The sequence below is a fragment of the Odocoileus virginianus genome, chromosome 3 (genome assembly GCF_023699985.2).
Source record: "Odocoileus virginianus isolate 20LAN1187 ecotype Illinois chromosome 3, Ovbor_1.2, whole genome shotgun sequence".
Taxonomy (NCBI): domain Eukaryota; kingdom Metazoa; phylum Chordata; class Mammalia; order Artiodactyla; family Cervidae; genus Odocoileus; species Odocoileus virginianus.
In genome coordinates this window covers 76,414,504-76,436,208 of record NC_069676.1, presented here as the reverse complement: position 1 = coordinate 76,436,208, position 21,705 = coordinate 76,414,504, and the positions used below count along the sequence as shown (strand labels likewise).

General features: G+C 36.5%; 1 protein-coding gene across 4 annotated transcripts in view; it reads left to right on the top strand.

Moving 5' to 3' along the window:
* Positions 1 to 21,344, top strand: part of SSBP2 (single stranded DNA binding protein 2) — a 295,979-nt gene extending 274,635 nt beyond the window's left edge. For all 4 annotated transcript variants that reach the window (XM_020888072.2, XM_020888073.2, XM_020888070.2 and 1 more), the window contains 5 exons: positions 290 to 360; positions 3,180 to 3,258; positions 5,693 to 5,721; positions 11,246 to 11,344; positions 20,656 to 21,344. In XM_020888072.2, coding sequence (XP_020743731.2) covers positions 290 to 360; positions 3,180 to 3,258; positions 5,693 to 5,721; positions 11,246 to 11,344; positions 20,656 to 20,685 — 308 coding nt within the window. In that variant the 3' untranslated portion in view covers positions 20,686 to 21,344. The remainder of the gene's footprint in view (positions 1 to 289; positions 361 to 3,179; positions 3,259 to 5,692; positions 5,722 to 11,245; positions 11,345 to 20,655) is intronic.
* The last annotated feature ends 361 nt before the right edge of the window (positions 21,345 to 21,705 follow it).

Genomic DNA, 21,705 nt, shown 5'->3' with positions numbered 1-21,705 from the left:
GAAAAGTTTAATTTTTTAGCCTTTTAAAGTGATATTCCTTTTGACCTGAACTATTCAAATTATTATTCCTAATATATTAAGTAAATAGTCCTAATTTATGACCTCAGAATGATAATTTCTGGGTCAGAAAATGATTACAGATACTGGTTTCTGAACATCAGTAATGACTATGTCAAGTGGTACAGCTATTAATATATATAGGTATCCAGATCATCTTTGATTATTATTTTGTGATGACTTGGGCATAAATTATAATGAAAGATATTAATTCAATAATATTTTGTTTCAGATTCAACCAACTCTGGAGACAACATGTATACTTTAATGAATGCAGTACCTCCAGGACCTAACAGGCCTAATGTAACTATGCCTTTTTAAAAAATTTTTGGAATGTATTTGAAGACTCAGTCTCTAAGTACATTTCTTTTCCTTGATACTGGCTTTGTATTTTATTATCCAGGACCTTACTGGATATCAAAATATCAGATTCTATGTTCTGGGTTGGAAAAAAACATTATATATAACATACATAACAAGAGATTTAATATTAGTATAATGTAAATGTAAAATGGAACTTAGTTATAAAATGTTGGTATGTGGTCTTATTTTATCTTGAATATCTAATAATTTATATTGACTATTTGAAGATGACAGGTAATGTGTAATCATTTATGATCACCTCATTTTGCACATCATTAGTTTATTCAGGTTGTTGTGTTTTTTTCCTGATAAACTCAAAACTAAATTAGGAAGTTGAATATGCTTGTTTTTCTTTAAATTTTTGAAATCTGGAGTTTAAATATAGAACTGAAGCAGTTCTACAGAAAGAATTTGGGCATTTTTAATAAGGCATATGGTTGTGATTTTTCTACAAATGCTTACAGAAAAATGGTATTGGTCTATGAAACCTACATGTTAACAAAATATATTTATAACAATACAGTTTATATATATATATATATATATATATGAACAAAAGATAGCTCAAATTAAAGAAAAATCAAAACATGTATAAAGAATTCCCCAAAGTATACCAAAAACTGGGGATGAAATATAATTGAGCTTCCTATCAGTGAGAACAACAAAGGGAAACTTTAAGTTGTCCAGTGGGGTATGGTATTTGAAATGTGGCTAGTCCAAACTGAGATGTTCTGCAAGTATGAAACACACCCTGGATTTTGAGGACTTTTACAAAAAAATATCTCATTAAAATTTTGTATTATTTTTAAATGATAATTTTACATAACTAAATAAAATTATTAAAATTAACTTTACCTGTTTACTTTTTAAAGATAGCTGCTACTAAATCCAAGTTTACTTATATAGTTCACACTTGAACTTTACATATTTTATTTCTACTAAGCAGCACTGTCTTCAATTACCAGTATTCCCTTTATATAATCAAATAAATTCTTTTTCAGCAAAAAAAAAATTTCCTGTCAGTAATGTCTAAAAGATGTTTTCACAGAGCTTTTAAAAACATTGAATACAGTCATGAACAATGTTCATTTCAGAAATGCAGCACAAATATAGAAGAGCACTTCATACTGCAATTTCATATCTTAAAACTTGATATTTGAAAGGGAAGGAATAAGGGAGGAAACCAAGAGCATATGGTACTGAAGACATTTCTGCAGGCAGCTGAACTGATACCGCACAACTGTGTTCCATTCTGGTTCTCTCACTTGTTACAAAGATAAGAGATTCAAAAGACGTAGAGATGCGCACATCATTCTTTCAAATATCACTTATTTGAGCCATGGGTAGTAAAAGCCAATGCCTGTTGAGGGCTCGGACTGTAGTGTTCTGTGTTTGAAGCATCACACTTACAGTCAGTGTTGCTTAAAGCACAGTGATGGCCAGATAAAGGACCACACCCAGGAGGATCGCAGGCTGTTAGCCTCACTGGTACCAGTTGCTCAGCCCAGATCTAAACTATGCTTGGGAAAAGAAAAAAAAAGCTGAAAAACAACAGTAAGTTCAAAGTTAATTACTTTGACCCCTCATTAGAGGCATACATATTCCAAGTTGTTACTGGAAAATAAAAAACAATCCATACTTTTGCTTTTAGGCAACAGAACTGGCATCACCCTGGGAAGATGTATAAGCATGTGATATGTGTGAGCATGGTGATGGAAAGCCATGTTATTTCCACACAGAGTTGGTGATGTACAGCGTGACTGCTGAGGCAGTTTTTTCCCTTAAAGCCTCCTTGATGAGTAACCATCACCACCCCATCTATAGGCACATATACATACAACATCTATAGACATATATACACCACACACACACACACACATTCAATATTCTGCACCATACAACATGGAAGAAATTATTTGGGCATGAGAAATTTTACGAACAAGTGTTTTCAGTATCTTCACTGTAAATAGAAGGTGATTATAGATAGCCTGTCTTCAAAGTGGAGTCTGAGCTTTCTCTGAAGTATTCCAGGGAGTTGAGGCAAAGACTAAGCGGCAGGTCACGGACTTTTCCACCACCTACTCTACCACAGTACATCTATTCACACGTGTGTTGTACTAGGCTCCTAATGTAAGGTTTCACTTGAAAATAAAGTAACAGTACTTTTAAAAAAAATGTTAAATATAACTGCTGTTGAATGCCAAATTGTCACTGAACTGACATGGTTGAGATTGCTAAGACGACTTAGGTGTATTCAGCTATCCCCAAGGCACTAAATGTACTTAACCTGCAAGATGACATTATTTATTATGTCCATTTGAACAACAAAAGATTGTCTGCTATGAAAAATGTATAATGTTCAGTTCTTCTTATTAACAAGCCAATACTTTTAACAGCTTCTTAAGAATTACCTCTGGTTTATAATAGCAAAATTTGTCAACAGCATAGAAGAAAGTACTTCTCTTCTTATTTGCACTGGAATATATGTGCTTTATGGTTAAGGATATCTTAAGGAAAATTTGGATATGGATAAGGATTAGCTTGAAGATCCAGAACATAGAGAAGATGAAATAAGGGAAATAGCAGTCCAGATAGAGATTCTAGAAAGCTGGGGGAAAATCTAGGAAAATAATCTCTATAACTTGTAAATGAAAATAAGTTGTAGAAGTATCTTACAGTGTTGAAGATAAATATTGTGACATTGAGATAAACACCTGTTTTCAATATGATCACAGTCATTTTTTCCATTTTTTAAATAGTTTCCAATGGGCCCTGGGTCAGATGGTCCTATGGGTGCATTAGGAGGAATGGAGTCACATCACATGAATGGCTCTTTAGGTAAGGATATTAAATTTGATGTTCAGAAATGAATTCAAAACAAAACCTTAATTCGACATAATATCATGATTTACAAAGTTCTTCTGTGTATAGGAGCTCATTTTGAAATGCTTCAGCTTTTACCTACAACTGATAGTTTAATCCATAGGATATTTGCTATGATAGCTGGAGAACATTTGAAAACTCAGATGTGTGAGAATTGTTCTATCCGAGCTCATATTCCTTTAACCTATCAAAATTTGATAAAAAGAGATGCTGCAGCTTTGGGCACCTGGAGGACTGTGAAATCCTCCCAATGGGCCTTTGGTATCTCCCAAGGTCTACAGACATAGTCTCAGAGGAACTTCGGTTCTCTGCAAGAATTTCTTGATTTTGTTTCTCCTTTTTAATGTTTGTCTTTTTTAAAAAAGTAAAACCAATTATCATATTATGGATAAACTGATTCTCTTAAGAAAAAACATTGCCCATACTGTCTGTGTTCATAATAAAGCTGATTTCAAATAGTGCAAATAATGGTTGAAAACATGCTTCATAAATGATGTTTTCTTACCAAATGAAGTGAGCTACCTGCAAGGTGAACAAAAAGTTCACACCAGTTAGAAACAGAAACAAGTGGTAAAAAATTGATGTGGTCACACAGCACACTGTATGTGTAGACAGGCCAAATGCAAAAGTAAAATAAAGAAAAAATGTTTATATCTGTATGTTTATCATCATCATATATCATAAACTATTTTAAAAGTTGACAGTGGGGTTGGAGGTTTGTGCTAATTTTTTTCCTTTAAGAACCATCTTTTACTTAAGTTGGAGAAACCATGCCCATGAGTAACTCAGATTATGCACAGATTTCACAACCCCATCCTAGGTCCTCTTGAGGCTCAGCTGGTAAAGAATCTGCCTGCAAGGTGGGAGACCTGGGTTTGATCCCTGCGTTGGGAAGATCCCCTGGAGAAGGGAAAGGCTACCTACTCCAGTATTCTGCCCTGGAGAATCCCATGGACTATACAGTCCATGGGGTTGCAAAGAGTCGGACATGACTGAGCAACTTTCACTTTCACCCTAGGTCAGGAAATACCATCCTCTTATATTCTGAAAAGCTATGTAATCAAGAAATTCAGTAATCAAGAAATTACACTTGAATAGACTTTTTTACTTTTAAGGATATATGCTTATTTTTCTAGATTTAAAAATATTGTATTTTTGTATTAATTTGTACAGTCCCATTATGGTATTTACTAGTCATGTGTGACTGATTTTAAATTAAATATAAAATTCAGTTCCTCATTGCACTGCTACATATCAAGTGCATATAGTCACATTTGCTGATGGCTATTATAACAGACAGTGCAAAGAAACATTTCCAGCATCACACAAAATTCTACTGGACAACACCATTCTAGAATTTTACCTTCTAATTTATTGCAAAATAATTTACTTTCCAGTCTTTCAATTGTAATATCATTCATAAAAAGATAGCATTTGGTCAAAGAAGATTCTCAGTTATGTTACTCACTGAAATAGAATTTTCAGAATAGTTTCACATTTACTTGTTATCTATCATAAATATTACTATATATTTTACATAATTATATATACATTCAGTATTTAACAGCTTATTATGCTTGTTTATAACTTAATCATGTTAATAAGCTCTTAGTTTATGACTGTCTATTGAACGCTGTGCTATTAAAATATATTATTTTTATGCCAGGATAATTATGTAAATAGTTGAAAATAAAGCTAAAATTGTGGCAAGGATTTGATTATTTTTGTTACCTAAGTTGTGATTCCATTTCTTAGGTGAGAAAATAAATTAGTATTGATGGTCCATTTCTAAGAATTAAAATAAAACTACGGCATTATATTTTGAAGACATTTTAACTTCTGATAGATTGCTGCCAAAATTTTAATAGTAAAAATACTTCAATTTGGGTTATTATAGTGAAATGTGGTTCAGAATATTGTCAGGTCATGTTGCAAGTGCCCATTCTACATTCTATCAGATTTATAGAAGCATCATTTCAGAAAAGAGAGCTCTCTCTTGCTATCTAGTTGCATATCTATAAACATATATACACATATGTATGTTAGTATACACATGTTAAAATTTTGAATTGAGTAGGATATGTACATCTGCTATTTCGCTTTCAGGGATTTATGGTCACAATAGTTATTTTTATCCTACCATTAACCAAAAAAGTAGATAATTGGGAAGTAGAGGTGCAATTTTTCTTTGAATTTGCCATCAGGTGATACTTATTCACAACATAGTATAAGAGAAAAGTAATTCTTTGAGATTCAAAAATCCAGGAGACATGCATTGGAAAATACATACAGTGTAGTTTATTATTGCATTTGTTTATATTAAAGGAATATTTAACTTATAAATAGAGTATTTACCTAATAAAGGCTTTTTTTCCATATTTTGTTTTAGGCTCAGGAGATATGGACAGTATTTCCAAGGTGAGTATTGTATATTCTGTGATTTTTAATCTGTATTTTATATCCACACAGAACTCTTATTAACATTATGAGAGTAACATTATGAATTTTGTTCTTGAACAAGAGCTTGAAAGTAGAAGGCGAGATACAATTAAGTAGAAGTTTAAAATATTAATGCACATAATCTGTGGGAAAGGGTAAAATGAGTCTTTTAAGAAGGCTTCAAAGCATGCTAAGATTCATTTACAGGATGTGATGTATATGATTAAATGATACCCAGTAAATAACAATCAGTTTAATCACATTATGATGTTGTGCATTTGTAAAGCAAACTGACATCGTTTAGATAATCTTGAAAATGTAAAGGAGTCTAGAGCAATATGAAAAGAGGTAAATTTGAAAAAGTGATTATTATATGCATTAAGTATTACATTTATACATCTCATTTGTCATTCAGACCCTTATCAGGCAATGCTGATGTCCTTAATCATTATTATAGTTCCATAAAATAGAGTAAGAAAGTAATTAGAGGGAAGTTATCTTAACAGAAGTAGGAAAGTTACCCTTCTAATAGCACATGTCCATGTTTTTCCTCTGTCAATCATCTGAGTATCTAAAATTAATCCTTTGCTAAGATGCCTTATATTTTTTGAAGAAGAATACCTAAATAGTTTTTAGGTCATGGTGAATTTTAAAATAGTTCTCTGTGGGTCAAATATATATTTAGAATGGCTGATAAGAACTAATTATTAACTACCACTAGAGTGACTCTCTCAGAAGTCTGCTTTATACCAATAAATACAGAAATTCATTAAAGGATGCCTTCATTTTTAATTCCACTTTGAATTTATATTCATGTATAATAAAGTAAAATTCCTGATGCCAAGAAAAGTAAAATGAAGTTGAGTTGTGGATATTTCCAAATTAAGACTTCAAACTGAAAGAGAGAGAGAGAAAGTTTAATTGGCATCCTGACATTATATCTGCATCGCTTGGGCGCTTGGCTGGAGAAGTTTGACATGCAGTTTGGATGTCTGTGTTTAGGAACCACTGGGAAGCTCTTTTTCTTTTCTAAAAATAGATAAATATATACAATGAGCACTGTCTTACCTCTGTGAGAAATTATATTAGGTAAGCCTTCAAAAATCTTGTTTTCAAAATAAGATTCATTGTATAATTCCATTAGAGACTTCTTTCTCGGAAGCACCTTTACAAACCAGATGACCATGATTATATTGGCTATCTTAGGTATCTGACAATTGATGTTGGCTGAATTGTGCTTTGTGGTCACAGTAAAATGTCTGAAGTTAAATTTGAGAAGCATATTCTAATATCCAAAGATAATCTATTTTACACAAAGCCGGGAACATCCAGTTTGCTTAAGGCCATCTTCCTAAAGTTTTCACTAACATAACCTTGTATACTACATAGATGTAAACAAAATTTTGCATGGGGAAGTAGTTTGTAATTATAAAGCACTTTAAAAAAATGTTAAGGGCCATAGTGACAAATGAAATACCATCTTCTAATCTACCTTCACATAAGATCTGTTGCTATGCCATCTATGCTTATTTTTCCATTCCTATTCCCAGAAACAAGTTTTTCCATCACACTGTGTCCACTGCTAGTAACATTGTCTTGCCTAATGATGTACTGTTTATTCTTGAAGCATTAATTGGCCACCCACTGTGTACTTTTGTGTACTGAGTACTGCCTTGTGCACTGTGGGAAAATAAAAAAGACTTCTTTAAATACAAACATAATCTTCATCCTCAATGGTTCATATACTTAGGCAGGAATTCCTTCATTCAGTAAACATGAATGTGCCAAGGCATTAATCTGGACTATAAAAATCCAAAGTTAAACAAGATGTAATCTCTGCCCCCCAAAAGCTTAGTATAACTTAAGGAGACCAAACAAATACAATAAGGAAAAACTTTTACAAAGGAAAGTTCAAATACATTTCAGTTGACCTGAGAACTATGCCCAAGTAATAAACTTGCTACTCAACAATGTACTAGAAATGACTAGTTGCATCCATCTTCAGATGGACTCCTCAGCCTCTCATTTCTGCCCTGCCCCACTGCTCATTCCAGGTTGCAGGCTCTAACCAGGCTGTCTGGGTGATGACAGCACGATTGTCTGTCCCACCTCCACTACACTCATGGTCACTTTATCTCTAATCAGCAGCATCCCTCCCAATTTTTTCTTCCCTACTTCTTTCCACTCACTGCTTAATTTTTCAGTCTTTCACACTGAGCTATGCAAGGTGTCACTAACTTCATTTTCCCTATCTTCCTCCTTTCCAACACATGTCCAGCTACCTCAAGAAACTCTCCTCTCTTTTCTCTTATTTCCTGGGCTCTTTCCTTTTCATCCTATTCTTTTTCTAGTCATTCTTTGCGAATTGGAAGACAATCTTATTTTTTAATAAACACTACTGCTTATTTTTGTTCACAGTCCTTCTTGAGCCTCCAGTTGCATCTTCCTAATTCTCCAATTAAACCTGTATTTTTTTATTATTTTTATTTTTAATTAGAGGATAATTACTTTACAATACAGTGATGATTTCTGCCATACATCAACATGAATCAGCCACAGGCATACACATGTCCCCTCCCTCTTAAACCTTCCTCCTACTTTCCTCCCTATTCGATCCCTCTAGGTTGTCAAGCATCAGTGTTACATTTTTAAAATTTCCTATTTTAAGAAGTTGTTTGACCAACATAACCATTTTTGTGCACTATAGTCTTGTCTTATGGATGAAACCTACTGGAGATACTACGCAAAACCAGAGCTGCAGTTAACATGCAACGTGTACACCATTCATTGCCACCCACCGCCGTAACCTGCTCTGGGCTGGTGTTTGGAACCATAACCTGCTCCCTCACCCTAACCTACAATGCCAGTCCTGAGTATGTCTTTCCCTATATCCTCATCATGTCATCCAGGGACCATCAAAAGCACTGTTGATGGTTTCCTTAAGACTCCCCATTCAGCAACTTCTGTTGTTTTCACAACATTTTACAGAAATTACCTCAGATTTTTTTTTAAATGCCCTATATCATTTTACAATTTTCAGATGTACCCAGTGACCTAGATAGGAACAAGTTTCAGAGATCTGATATGTAGTTCAGTTATGTATAAGGATGTGTCCTTTTAACTTTCCTCTCAATGTTCTTACATACACCACTACCCGCTCATAAAACAGCTTAACGCTGAGTCACCATGCTATGAAAAGACTACATGGAAAACTACACCATGAAGTGTTTTAAAAGTATTTAAATATTAATGTACTGTTACTTTTAAACTTTAAATATTTTTTTAATTGACACTTTGAATCAGGAATCAATATGAATGTAGCCAGACTTTCAGAGTTATAAATCAAGAAATGTGATCACTTATATGTAGAATCTAAAAAAAGGTACAAATGAACTTGTCTACAAAACAGAAATAGAGTTACAGATGTAGAAAAGAAGCTTATGGTTACCCAGGGGGTAAGGGGGGGAGGGATAAATTGAGAGATTTATAAAACAAATAACTAATATGGACCTACTATGCTCAGCACAGTGTAATGGCCTGTATGAGAAGAGAACCTTAAAAAGAAAAAGGATGGGTGTATGTATTTGTATAACTTACTCACTTGGCTATACACTTGAAACACAACATTATAAATCAACTAGAGTCCAATTTTTAAAATGTTTAAATATAAAATGAGAACGTTTTTGAAGGAATGATACATGGCAGAAGTGCAGCAGAGTCTGGGAACACCCAGCCTATTCAGAGATGGGCTGCTCCTCTCAGGGTATCTTGTATGCTTCTGGCCAGGGGTCCGAATATCACACTAAGATGGAGAGGGCTTGTTTCATCTGTTTTTTTTTAATACATCCAAGTGTACAGCTTCCAAATACATCCTCAAATACCCCTATAGAGGTGCGGCAGATTATTTTCTACTCCACGATTACAGTTTGTCCATGAAATGACAAATCAGTCTGGACCAAAAAGACTGCTAGACTTGGGGTAAATCTTACAATATTTTTTAAAATAAATTTGCCCTATTTTGAACTAAGTCAATATTATTACTCCTTATTTTAAAACAGTTGATTAATAATTTATTTTAGTGAGTTATAGCTTAAGTAGTTGCACTGCAATTTTACTTAATTTTTTTTCCAGGAAATCAAGTTATCCCTGTACATTTCAAAGTCCAGTTATTTTATACTTAGGAAAGTAACATTTTCAGAGGAAAAACAGTTGTCAAAAAAAAAGAACCTTCTTTATGCCATTAGGCAGTGGTTCCTGGGCCTGTGGGGTTCACTAGCAAATGGTGTGCCTGTGGACTTCAGAGAATCCGTGTGCCCAGATCCTCCCTCTGAGGTGCAGAGCACGCCAAGACACGAGCTGTATTTCCACCAGCTCGTCTACCTGTTTCTGCTTTACACTTTAACCACATTTTTTAAAAGCATATATTCTTCTGGGAATAACACATTCATGAAATTCTCATCTTTATGACATAACTTAAATCAGAATCCTCAGAAATTTTCTTTTAAAAAAAAATCTAAAAACTTATTCAGAAACAGAATGTAAAATGGCAATGACTCAGGAAAAGACTCCAAAACCTGGCTTCCGTTTGAAATAACGAGCTCTCACCCCTGCGGCCTGTTTTTCCAAGAGTCCCTCAGTGAGAGACACGAGCCGCCCGTGTGCGCATGCCCTGTAGCCGCTGCCGCTCTGCCTTCCCCTCGAGCTGGCGCGTCAGGTGACCTCACGTGGCTAAAATCATGCAGTAATGATGAGACTAGAAAATGTAAATGGAGCGTAAAGAAATATACTGCTAACTTAGTATTTGACTCGATAGCGCCTATCAACCATTTTATCTTAAGAGTTTTGAATACGTCTCCTCAAACAAATGGTTGGAAAGGATTCTAGATTCCTCCACACAGGAGCCTCCTTTCTCTCTGCAAATACATACTGAATTCTCAAGTTCTAGGGTATTTATTCCTCTTGTTCTTAACTATCTTTAACTATTTTCCTTTTTCCCTTATGTTTCATATAAAAGTAATAGCTAAAATCGTGTTACTTATGTAACATGCATGTAGAATTAAAGGGAAATTGTTTATGAAAATAGTGACCTTTCGAGTCTGGTTAGTAAAATCACCCAGGGAAGGCATTGTTCCATCTTGTCGAATCAGTGGGTAGCCACTCTGTTCATCATGGCCCTCCTGGGAATGTTTCTTAAACTCTCCAGAGTCCTAGGAATTCCGTAAACTGAAGGTGAGATTTTGAATAAATATTGATTGTGAGATTAAGATGAAGAGTTATGGTGAGTTATTTGGAGTTTCTGTTTTTTTAATTTTCATTTGGGAAAGTATATAGTACTTGTCAAGGTACTAAGAATGAACTGAATACCTGGTAGAAGTCTGACATAGGAATTATATCTACTTTGTCCTTAGAGATAATGCTATAGATTCCATGTTTGAAACAGTACAGTGTAAAAGGGAAATTAAAATCTTAAAAATGCTTTGTTTTCTAAATTTTTTTTTTATAGAATTCTCCCAATAATATGAGCCTGAGTAATCAGCCGGGCACTCCAAGGGATGATGGCGAAATGGGGGGAAATTTCTTAAATCCTTTTCAGAGTGAGAGTGTAAGTATTCCCCTGACTACATTATTATATCCAGATTTTATTTCTGAAGCTCTTTAGAATAAATGCATAAAGCCATTATTATGACTATTTAGAGTTCAGTAGGTTGATCTTTTAAGAGTTAGAAAATTATATGGAATTTCTTTGTAAACATTTTAAAAAATGCACTTTCAACTCTGATTCTTTGTACATAGTTACAAAAATGAAAACTTTAATAACTTTTCTACAGAAAACATACATTATAAAGGAATGTACTAGAAATAGGTTGCATATTTGATCATTTTCATGAGTCTTCACATTACTGAAATGTCTTGGATCACTGCAAAACCAAGTCTGTTCTCAGTGCTGTCCTTTGAGGCTCTGAAACTTGTCTCTAAGATGCTGCCTTTACTTCATACTCTGTAGACTTTCCTGCCTGGTGTGTTAATGTGTTGTTTACATTTAACCTGAACTAGATGCTCACATCATTTTTTGTGTGACTATAGTTTTAAACAAAGGCAGCATTTCATGTCTACATAAAAATAGACAGCAGCAGAGAAGCAATAAAATTCATTTCTCCATTTAACAGTTACTGAGCACTTGCCAGAGCAATAGCTAGACATTGGAGAGACCAAAAGGACATGGTATCTTTCTGAAGGAATGATTACACTATACAATAGTTAATTGTTTTTTCACACTAGAAGTGCCTATAGAATTGTTTAAAATACAATTTCTCAGAACCCTCCCTAGACCCAGTGACTCAGGATTTCCAGGAGTGGGGCCCAGCATACTTCCAGGTGAAAAAGCTTCAGCAGTGATGCTGACCCACGTTCTCTGCTAATAATGCCTCAACTGGAATGAAAAACTTCAGAACCCAAGCTCGTCTCATGTTCACAGAATCAGTGCCTCCAATACACGTTGCCATTAGTAAAATTATGGAGGGTCTACCAAACTATAAACAGAATCAGAACAGAAACCCTTCTAATTTTACCTTCATTTTGCCCGAATTCAATCTTTACCAGAGATCAGAATTTGAAACAGTAACTGGTAGCATGCCTAAATTTTACCTGGAATGGAACCCAAAATTGAGTGTTGTGTGGATTCCTTTATTTCTTGGTATTGCTCTAGCACCTCTACCTGTGACAAGATTTCCTGTACTTTTAGACTTGACTTCTGTTAAAACTAGACATAAAATTACACTGATTTTTAGTTTGACTTTTATTTACATGCTATATATGATTAGTGGGGACAAGAAAGGTATACATAAAAGTTTATATTTAAAAAAAATCAAACAATTAGCCCATCAGTGATGAGGAAACAGAAAATTGTGAGAAACTATATAGTTTGTCATAATGCTTAGGGTTACTGGATTTTGTTTTTTTAGGTCCTGGTTCTTTCACTAGTTTGTTTCAAGACTGTTGACAAATTAATTAGTTCCTGGTCTCTTTCTCTAATTAAAGACATTAATTTCATTTTATGTTAATTCTTCCAGTAACAAAATTTCATAATTCAGTGAGGTATATGATAATTAATTCAGTTCACTTAGACACGTGTTGAGCCTGCAGTATGCAGAGCACTAGGTTAAGGACAAAGTATTCTGAAATAAACATAACACATCCCTAACCTCAAAGAATGCAATCTGATGGGGAAAATGTGTTTACACAACTAATTAAACCACGTGTCAGCTTAATAAGTACTGTAATAGAAACCATGTGTTTGAAGAGCACCGAGGAAATTTATTAGCTTTGTATTGGACAAGAAAACTTTAAAGAGATCCCATGTGACTTTGACTTTAGGGGCATGGACGAGAGGAACTCAACCCACTCTTCCTTCCCAGATGCCTTGCTGGTGACTGCTTGTTTGTCAGGGAGGGGCCAGCTTCATAGTGGGCATCAGAGAGCTTTTGTGATGATCAGAAAACCAGATAGAAGGGGAGTTGAAAAACTACTTTGCGTCAACACCAGCCTCGCCCTCCGGCCACAAGTGGACCAGGCCCCCAGCAGGCAGCAGCGCCCCTTGGGACTGTGTGCGCAGCACGGACAGCTGCTGGCACAGGGCTTCCCCATCCCTGGCTCCTGGCCCGGCCTCCCTACCCTTGAAGCCAGGAAGTAGGTAAAATGCCAGGCTGCTGTGCAGAGTTACCAAAAAAAAAGTTCCAGCCTGTCTCCCCTCCCCTCTCTCCTGTCCCCACTAGAAAAGTCCCCCAAAGAGAAACACTTGGATGGGGGTGGAGAACCTGCGGCTGCCTCGAGTGTAGCGCCGCCCTGGAAGCAGGTCCACGCTGGCCACCAGCTGTCCCGCCTCCCCACCCCACTGTGAATGACGCCCGTGTTATGGATTCCTCTGTTACATCTTCGTTTGCACTTTAAAAGATCAAGAAACAGAGCAGAGAGGAGGAAGACAAAAGAAATTCGTTGCTGACAAATATAGTAAGGCCTTAAGCCGTAAATAGGCTAGGTATCTCTGCTAAGTTAGCTTTACTATCATCAAGGAGAAGCAGAACTACTTAATGAATTCAAAAAGAAAACATTTCCCATGACTAAACACGCAAATCAGACTCTAGTGTTTAATGCACATAAAGTCTGTAAAGCCAGAATTTTTGAGCAGTCTGCCTTTTGAGGGTTTGTCAGTCTTTATTTTGAAGTTTAACCACAGAAGAAGCCTGGGAAGGAAGCAAACGTCTATTAACTGATTGTTACAGACACTGTCCCAGTTATTTTACACATGCTGCTTAATATAATCCATATACAGACGGAAATGTCCACCCAAAGGCAGAAAGCTTGCAGTGCCAACACACTTTATGTAGAAAAATGTGAACCAAAAAAATAGAGCCACTATTCAGACTGTTTGGGGCGGGGAAAATCATAAACAAGCCTTTATTTCAAAAAACAAAGATGCCCCCTAGTGTTCAAACTCTAGAAAATTTTTGAAAACAAGACAAAAAGGTTTAGTTCAAAATAGTGCTTCATGCCTCTCAGGAGAAAGCAGTCTTATTTCTTGAATTAATTTGGCATCATACTTTGCCATAGCATTGAACTATAAGCAGCTGAGCAAACATGCTGTTAAAATCATGTTGCCAAATAGGAATTATCAACAAGGCAGTAGATAATTTCTTATTACCCTTACTGCCTTTTGTCGTTTTCTGCTATTGCAAAGAAATCACATATGCCCCCATGTATTTTTTAACATATCCACATACACACTAGATTTATTTCACTTTAGTTTAGCCCAGGTACTTGTAATATTATCTCTTATTTAGAAAAGAAAATATCTAGATGCTTAGAAATAAACATAAGATCTGAAGTGTTCTTAAAGTGTATGAACAGAAATGCCCACACATTGGTTGTAGATTTAATGGATACTTCTGATGAAGTCCATGGTACATGAAGTGGGTATAATAAATTCTCTAGTTCATGCTTTACATGCTAAACCAAACACTGATGCAGTCAACAGTTTTGTAAGGCAAAAACTGTTCTCATCTGACGAAGGAGAACCTGATATCACAGCCTCCCGTATAAACACTAGAATATGTCATGGCATATTGATGCAGTGGTACAACAGAAACATTGCAGTGTGGTCTCAGGACAGTACACCATGAATATTTCATGTCTCTAAGTACGACATCCCATTTAACACCTATTCTTTCTTTACTTCTGGAAAAAAAATGTAAGCTATTTCTCTTCTGCTTGAATAGCAATCAATAGCAAAATTTCTTTTTGCTTGCACATTCTGTGAGTTTTCCTAGAAATTTTGTGATTTCCCTCAATCTGAGTTGAAGCAGTTTCAATAAAGGCAACAGCAGATAAGTGGTTTACAGCCTTAGCAGTGCAAATAGCCCATCATTTATATAGACAGTTACACACAATCTATTTTACTATTCCAAATATACTCAGAGCCTCATCTTACAGTTACTTGTACTTTCAAATTTTAAATTTTATTAGATGCTTGCTAATTTTTTTGAGTTCGGTTGCTTAGAGATGATGCTTCCATCCTTTCTGACTAAATCTGGCCCTGACTTTCTTGGTGTACCCTATTTTTCCACTCAGTTTCCTCCCTGAATAAACCTAACTCTCTAACTTCCCAATGAATCTGTAACAGATTCTCATTTTACTGTAAGATTTGCTTAAGACATTTGAAATACTACAGGTTTAAAATCTTAACAATTGCCAGTGTTAAGAAATAGGAACAACCAATAAGCATGCTTGGTAGCAGGGAATGTGCACATATATTTGTTTGCATATCTGCATACTTTTAACAGTGTATAATTAGAATGAATACTGTAATGTATTCTTCACAATATTACCTAATGTTACTTGACATATGAATGAACTGGAATAATCCTTATGAAAAAAGGATTCAGGGATTTTTAAAATCCGATTATTCAGGATGTGCATTAAATGAGATGGTCTCTAGAATTAATTATGACTTACCCAGAAAATTTTTCCAACATACCCTTTGAAGTCCTTTCAGAAAAGCTTTAAGGCTTTTACTGTTTTTAGATTGGCACAATATACCCATTAAAGTCTTTGTCTTTAAAATAATGATTGATGATCTTGCTGTGTTGTTTAAAATTAAATCCAGTTAAATTTTCAGGTCCTAAATTAGACTAGCTACATCTTAAGGGCTTAGTAGCCATGTGTGGCTAATGACTGCTGTGCGGGACAGCACAGAGTAGAACATATCCATCATTACGGAAGGTTCTGGGTGCAGTATGATCGAGTCACCGATTCTTACTATAAATAACAGTAGCCATAGAAAGCATCCCTGATCTGGGAAGATCCCTGGAAAAGGAAATGGCAACCCACTCCAATATTCCTGCCTGGGAAATCCATGGACAGAGGACCCTGGTGAGCTACAGTCCATGGGGGTCATGAAGAGTCGGACACAATTTAGTGACTGAACAACAACAAATTTTCTATGCCCATTTTGCCATATTCTAGTGTTTTCTACTTTTAATAAAACACTGATATCCATTTATCTTCTTGTTGAGTCTTGCTCCTAAATGTCAAATACCAAAATATAATTGTCAAAGCCTGTGCATAGTTTGTGGCAGCATGCTGTCATTCCTTTTTGTGGAGATGTGCACGGTTTCTCCTGATGAGTTGGGGGTAGATCCCCTCCCAGCACAGGGTCAGGGTGGGCTCCACTTCACAGATCCTTGTCTGTGATTGTTTGGGGTTTGGAGTTTTATTTAGCTTTGCTTTTTGCTGCCACTATCAAGCTTAAAAGGGAAGACATTTTCTATCAACTTGAATCCCCTTTGTCTTTTCTGGCAGTCTCCGCTTTCATCAACCTACTCACTGTACTCCAACATGGAAAGTGAGTAACATGTCTAATTTAGCTTTTGCAGACTGAATGAAAATTTGAGGCTATTAAATGATTAACAAGTAGATTTTTTCTTGATTGGACCTGTGTTTAAAAGATTAACAATCCTCCTCTTAGGCTCTGGTGACCCGATTTCAGGCCTAGTCATCTACTTTTACTCAATATCAATGTGGGGTTTTGGGTTTAAGCCATAGATCAAACTCTGATGACTTCCAGTCCAGACTTCTGCCAGCTGAACCAGTCGCCCACTCTTCCCTGGGAAATCCTGCTTTCTCCATATTAACAAATCCATCCATATCTAGTCCACACCTTATACCTCATTTCTGATTCCTATACTGCCTTAGGTCATCTGGAGTTCACATGATCTGTTCTCTCTGCTTCCTTTTCAGAAGGTTCATGCCCTCCTTTCTCAGGATCATCATTGTTCCTGGTTAAGCCCTTGCAGAATGGACCAAACCCTCTCACTTTATCTGCCTCTTTCCATGAGGCACAATCATTAGTACCACATTAAAAGGAATTCCCTTATTGTCTTGGTCCTCAGTTGAGTTCAGTAGCTCAGTCGTGTCTGACTCTTTGTGACCTGTGAAGTGCAGCACGCCAGGCCTCCCTGTCTATCACCAGCTCCTGGAGTTTACCCAGACTCATGTCCATCGAGTCAGTGATGCCATCCAACCATCTTATGTCGTCCCCTTCTCCTCCCACCTTGAATCTTGCCCAGCATCAGGGTCTTCAGATGAGTCAGTTCTTCGCATCAGGTGGCCAAAGTATTGGAGCTTCAGCTTCAGCATCAGTCCTTCCAGTGAATATTCAGGACTGATTTCCTTTAGGATGGACTGGTTGGATCTCCTTGCAGTCCAAGGGACTCTCAAGAGTCTTCTCCCAACACCACAGTTCAAAAGCATCAATTCTTTGGCGCTCAGCTTTTATAGTCCAACTCTCACATCCATACATGAATACTGGGAAAACCACAGCTTTGCCTAGATGGACCTTTGTTGGCAAAGTAATGTCTCTGCTTTTTAATATGCTGTCTAGGTTTGTTCAGTTTGAGTAAGCTCCAGGAGTTAGTGATGGACAAGGAAGCCTGGCGTGCTGCAGTTCACGGGTTGCAAAAAGTTGGACACACTGATCAACTGAACTGAACTGAGGACCAGGGCAAAAGGGAATTCCTTTTAATGTGGTACTAATGATTGTGCCCATGAAAAGAGGCAGATAAAATGAAAGTCTTCTTCCAAGGAACAAGCGTCTTTTAATTTCATGGCTGCAGTCACCATCTGCAGTGATTTTGGAGCCCAAAACAATAAAGTCAGTCTGTCACTGTTCCCATTGTTTCCCCATCTTCTTGCCATGAAGTGATGGGACAGGATGCTATGATCTTAGTTTTCTGAATGCTGAGTTTTAAGCCAACTTTTTCACTCTCCTCTTTCACTTTCATCAAGAGGCTCTTTAGTTCTTCTTCGCTTTCTGGTGGTGTCATCTGCATATCTGAGGTTATTGATATTTCTCCCAGCAGTCTTGATTCCAGCTTGTGCTTCATCCAGCCCAGCATTTCTCACGATGTACTCTTCATATAACTTAAATAAGCAGGGTGACAATATACAGCCTTGATGTACTCTTTGATGTACTAGAGAAGGGAATGGCAAACCGCTTCAGTATTTTTGCCTTGAGAACCCCATGAACAGTCTGAAAAGGCCCTGGTCCTCAGTTTTTTATAAAACTTATAAAGTATTTAAGAGCTCATATTTACATCTAATCTGGAAACCCCCTTCATCCAGAGACCATTCCATTTGTAGCAGATGCTTCTCCCATGGCAGATGATCTAGAATGTGTTGTCTAAGACAGTGGCCACCAGCTGCATTTAAATAAGTTCAAGTTAAGTCATGTTAAAATTTCAGTTCCTAGCCACGTTTCATGGGCTCAAGTTGCCCCATGTGGCTAGTGGCTTTCATGCTGGACACCACAGATTGTGGAATGTGGCCACCACTGAGGTAAGTTGTGTTGGGCGGTGCCACTCTAGAACTCTTCCATCACAGTCTGTTCCTCAGGAGTGTGAGGGCACATTGCAGCACTGTTTACAGTAGCCCAGACATTTAGCATCCTAAATGTTCATCGACAGAGGAATGGACCAAAGAAGATTGGTGCGTATATACAGTGGAATATCACTCAGCCATCAAAAAAAATGAAATAATGCCATTTGCAGCAACAGGGATGGACGTAGAGACTTTCATGCTGAATGAAATCAGGCAGAGAAGGAGAAATATCATGTGACATCCCTTATATGTGGAATCTAAAAAGAAATGATACAAATGAACTTACTTATAAAACAGAAAGAGACTCACAGACTCAGAGAACAAACTTACGGTTGCCAAGGCTGAAGAATGGATAGTTGGAGAGTTTAGGATGGATATGTACACACTGCTGTATTTAATTTTTTTCTCAATCTGTGTGTTTTATTGAAGTATAGTTGACTTTGAGGCACACAGCAGGTGATTCAGGTACACATATATACTTATTGTTTTTCAGATTACTTTGCCTTAAAAGTTATTACAAAATATCGACTATAGTTCCCTGTGCTATACAGTAAACCTTTGTTGCTTGTTGCATATCTTTTTTTTTTTTTAATTAGGAATCTAGCACCTATTCATACTAAGTCAGACAAATGGAATCCAAATGTCAAAATTTTTAGTTAGGTAGAAATTCATGTTTTCTAAAATATATATTGTACATACTATTTACATATAGGTATACAAAAGCTTTTCTACTGTGCTTGATAAAGGCTTGAGAAAGAACAACAAACAAAAAAGAGATGGAGAAATTGGAAAACAAACTAAATGAGATGGGAGCACTGAATATGCAATAGAAAGAGTGAAACAAACTAGATAAAAGTAAAAGATCATTATATAGTCCAGGTGTTTTTAAACATGGCTGCTCATTAGAAACACATCTGGAGTTTTGGAGAAAAAATAATACCTGGGCCTTATTTAAAGTAGATAACCAACAAGGACCTGCATTATAACACAGGAAACTCTCCTCACTGTTACACAGCAGCCTGGAGAGGAGGGGCGTTTGGGGGAGAATGGATACGTGTGTGTACAGCTGAACCCCGCACTGTCCCCCTGAAACTACCACAACACTGTGAATCAGCTATACCCCAATACAAAATAAAAGGCTTTAAAAAAGTATGATGGTATGTTGACATCATTATCAGAATAATTGCTCTATATCGTTTATAAGCCTATATTTCCAAATTTCTGAAAGCCTCACCTTTACCAGTGGTCAGCCTCAAACCGGCAAGTAGCACGTGACAGCAACACCCCTCTGTCCACCCAGAAATGTTTGTGGATTGAGATTGGAGCCGGAGTTTCTGGGAAGTTTACATGCTGAAGTATGAGTCAGACTCTTTAAGTACTGATATTTTTTCAGTGCTCTAGTGAGGATTTCTTATGGCCAGCTATAAGTTCAGTGATTAATCCAGCATTTACTGAGCACATTTCTGTGTTTCCAATAAATATATAGTTTTAAGGGGTTTATATTCAATCCTCCCAAAACCCCTTTAAGATTAATACTGTCATGAAGCAGATTTAACAGGTGACGAAACAGGCACCAGGAGGCCAGTGACCTCCCATCTTCACCAAGAGTGCAGGAGACAGAGACTATCCTGTCCCTCATACTCGTTTCATACGACTCCACCTTGGGCTCAATTTTTGCCCTAGTTGTTCCAAGGGCCCATAAATCCTGAATCTGGCTAGAAGAAAAAAAGCTAAGGGATCAGGTGCTTATCAACCCCCGACGCTCAGAGAGAGGACAGGACTGGTTGCTTTCCACAGGGAAATAGTAACATTTCAGGACGGTCAATTCTATATAATTTACTCTTTTCCTGCTTTCTTTTTTTTTTATGGTGTATTAAAAGCTTGTTCATGAAAAGCATTAAAATTCGCAGTTACTATTGTTTACCGAGGGGGATGCCAGTGGCCTGTAGAATTGTTGTTAAAATATGGATTCTTCTCTCCTAGTACTCCCCTAGCATGACAATGAGTGTGTGATCCATTACCAAGTCTCCTCATGGAAACCACAGAGTCAGCCCTTCACAGAACTACTACGGAAGAAAATTATTCATCACAGTGTACAGTTAAACAAAGGAATCTCAGTCACACCAAACCAACCTTTTTATTTCCTGCTCTCTCCCCTATTTTGTGAAGAAAGCGGGTCCAATCGTGATTCGAACAACTGTACGGAGCGGCACATTAGAATTGCCCTCAACTGAACTGCAAATGATTATCTGTGTATGTATATGTGTGGGAAAGAGAATGTATCGTATGTGTGTATGTTATATGGACACATGCACATACGTACATTGACCCACAGGACATTGTAAAATACTATCACATGACATCTTAAGTAGAAATGAGTAGGGACTTTTATTCCATCCTTTTTTTCACGTTTACATTTTAATTATTAAAAGTTGCTCCTGCCCCTCCCTGAACTATTTTGTGCTGTGTATATCACTGCTTTATATAAGTTATTTTTTAAGGTGAACTCAGATGTTATGGTTTTGTAAATGTCTGCAATCATGGATAGGAATAAAATCGCTTATTTGAGAGCTTTCATTAAATCGCGTGTGATGCAAGTTATCCTGTGAATGACAACATGTACTAAGAAGTGTGTCTTCATCTTTATGTCAAATCAAACAATTTCTCAGTAACCTTCAGTGAGTATTTTTGTACTTTTTATGGAGGGATAAAACTTCAAATCAACAGAAGCTTAGCTGGGGCCTAACACAGTATATTTCTGCAGTAACTGCTCTAGGTGGAATTCTTGATTTGGCTTAGATGATACAGAAAATCAGTAATTAGCCGCAGTTGCTTAGACCATAGCAATAAAGTGCCAGGGGTCATCCTATTTTTAGCAACACATTTTCTCTTTAACATGATAAAGCCCCAACATAGTAACTATTTGCTTGAATTAGTCACTTGTCACCAGGAATGCTAGAGCTCAGTTTTTTAATAAGATACTAATGTGAAATGGTGCCTCGTTTTTATTCAGACTTCTTGTGAACATTTTCA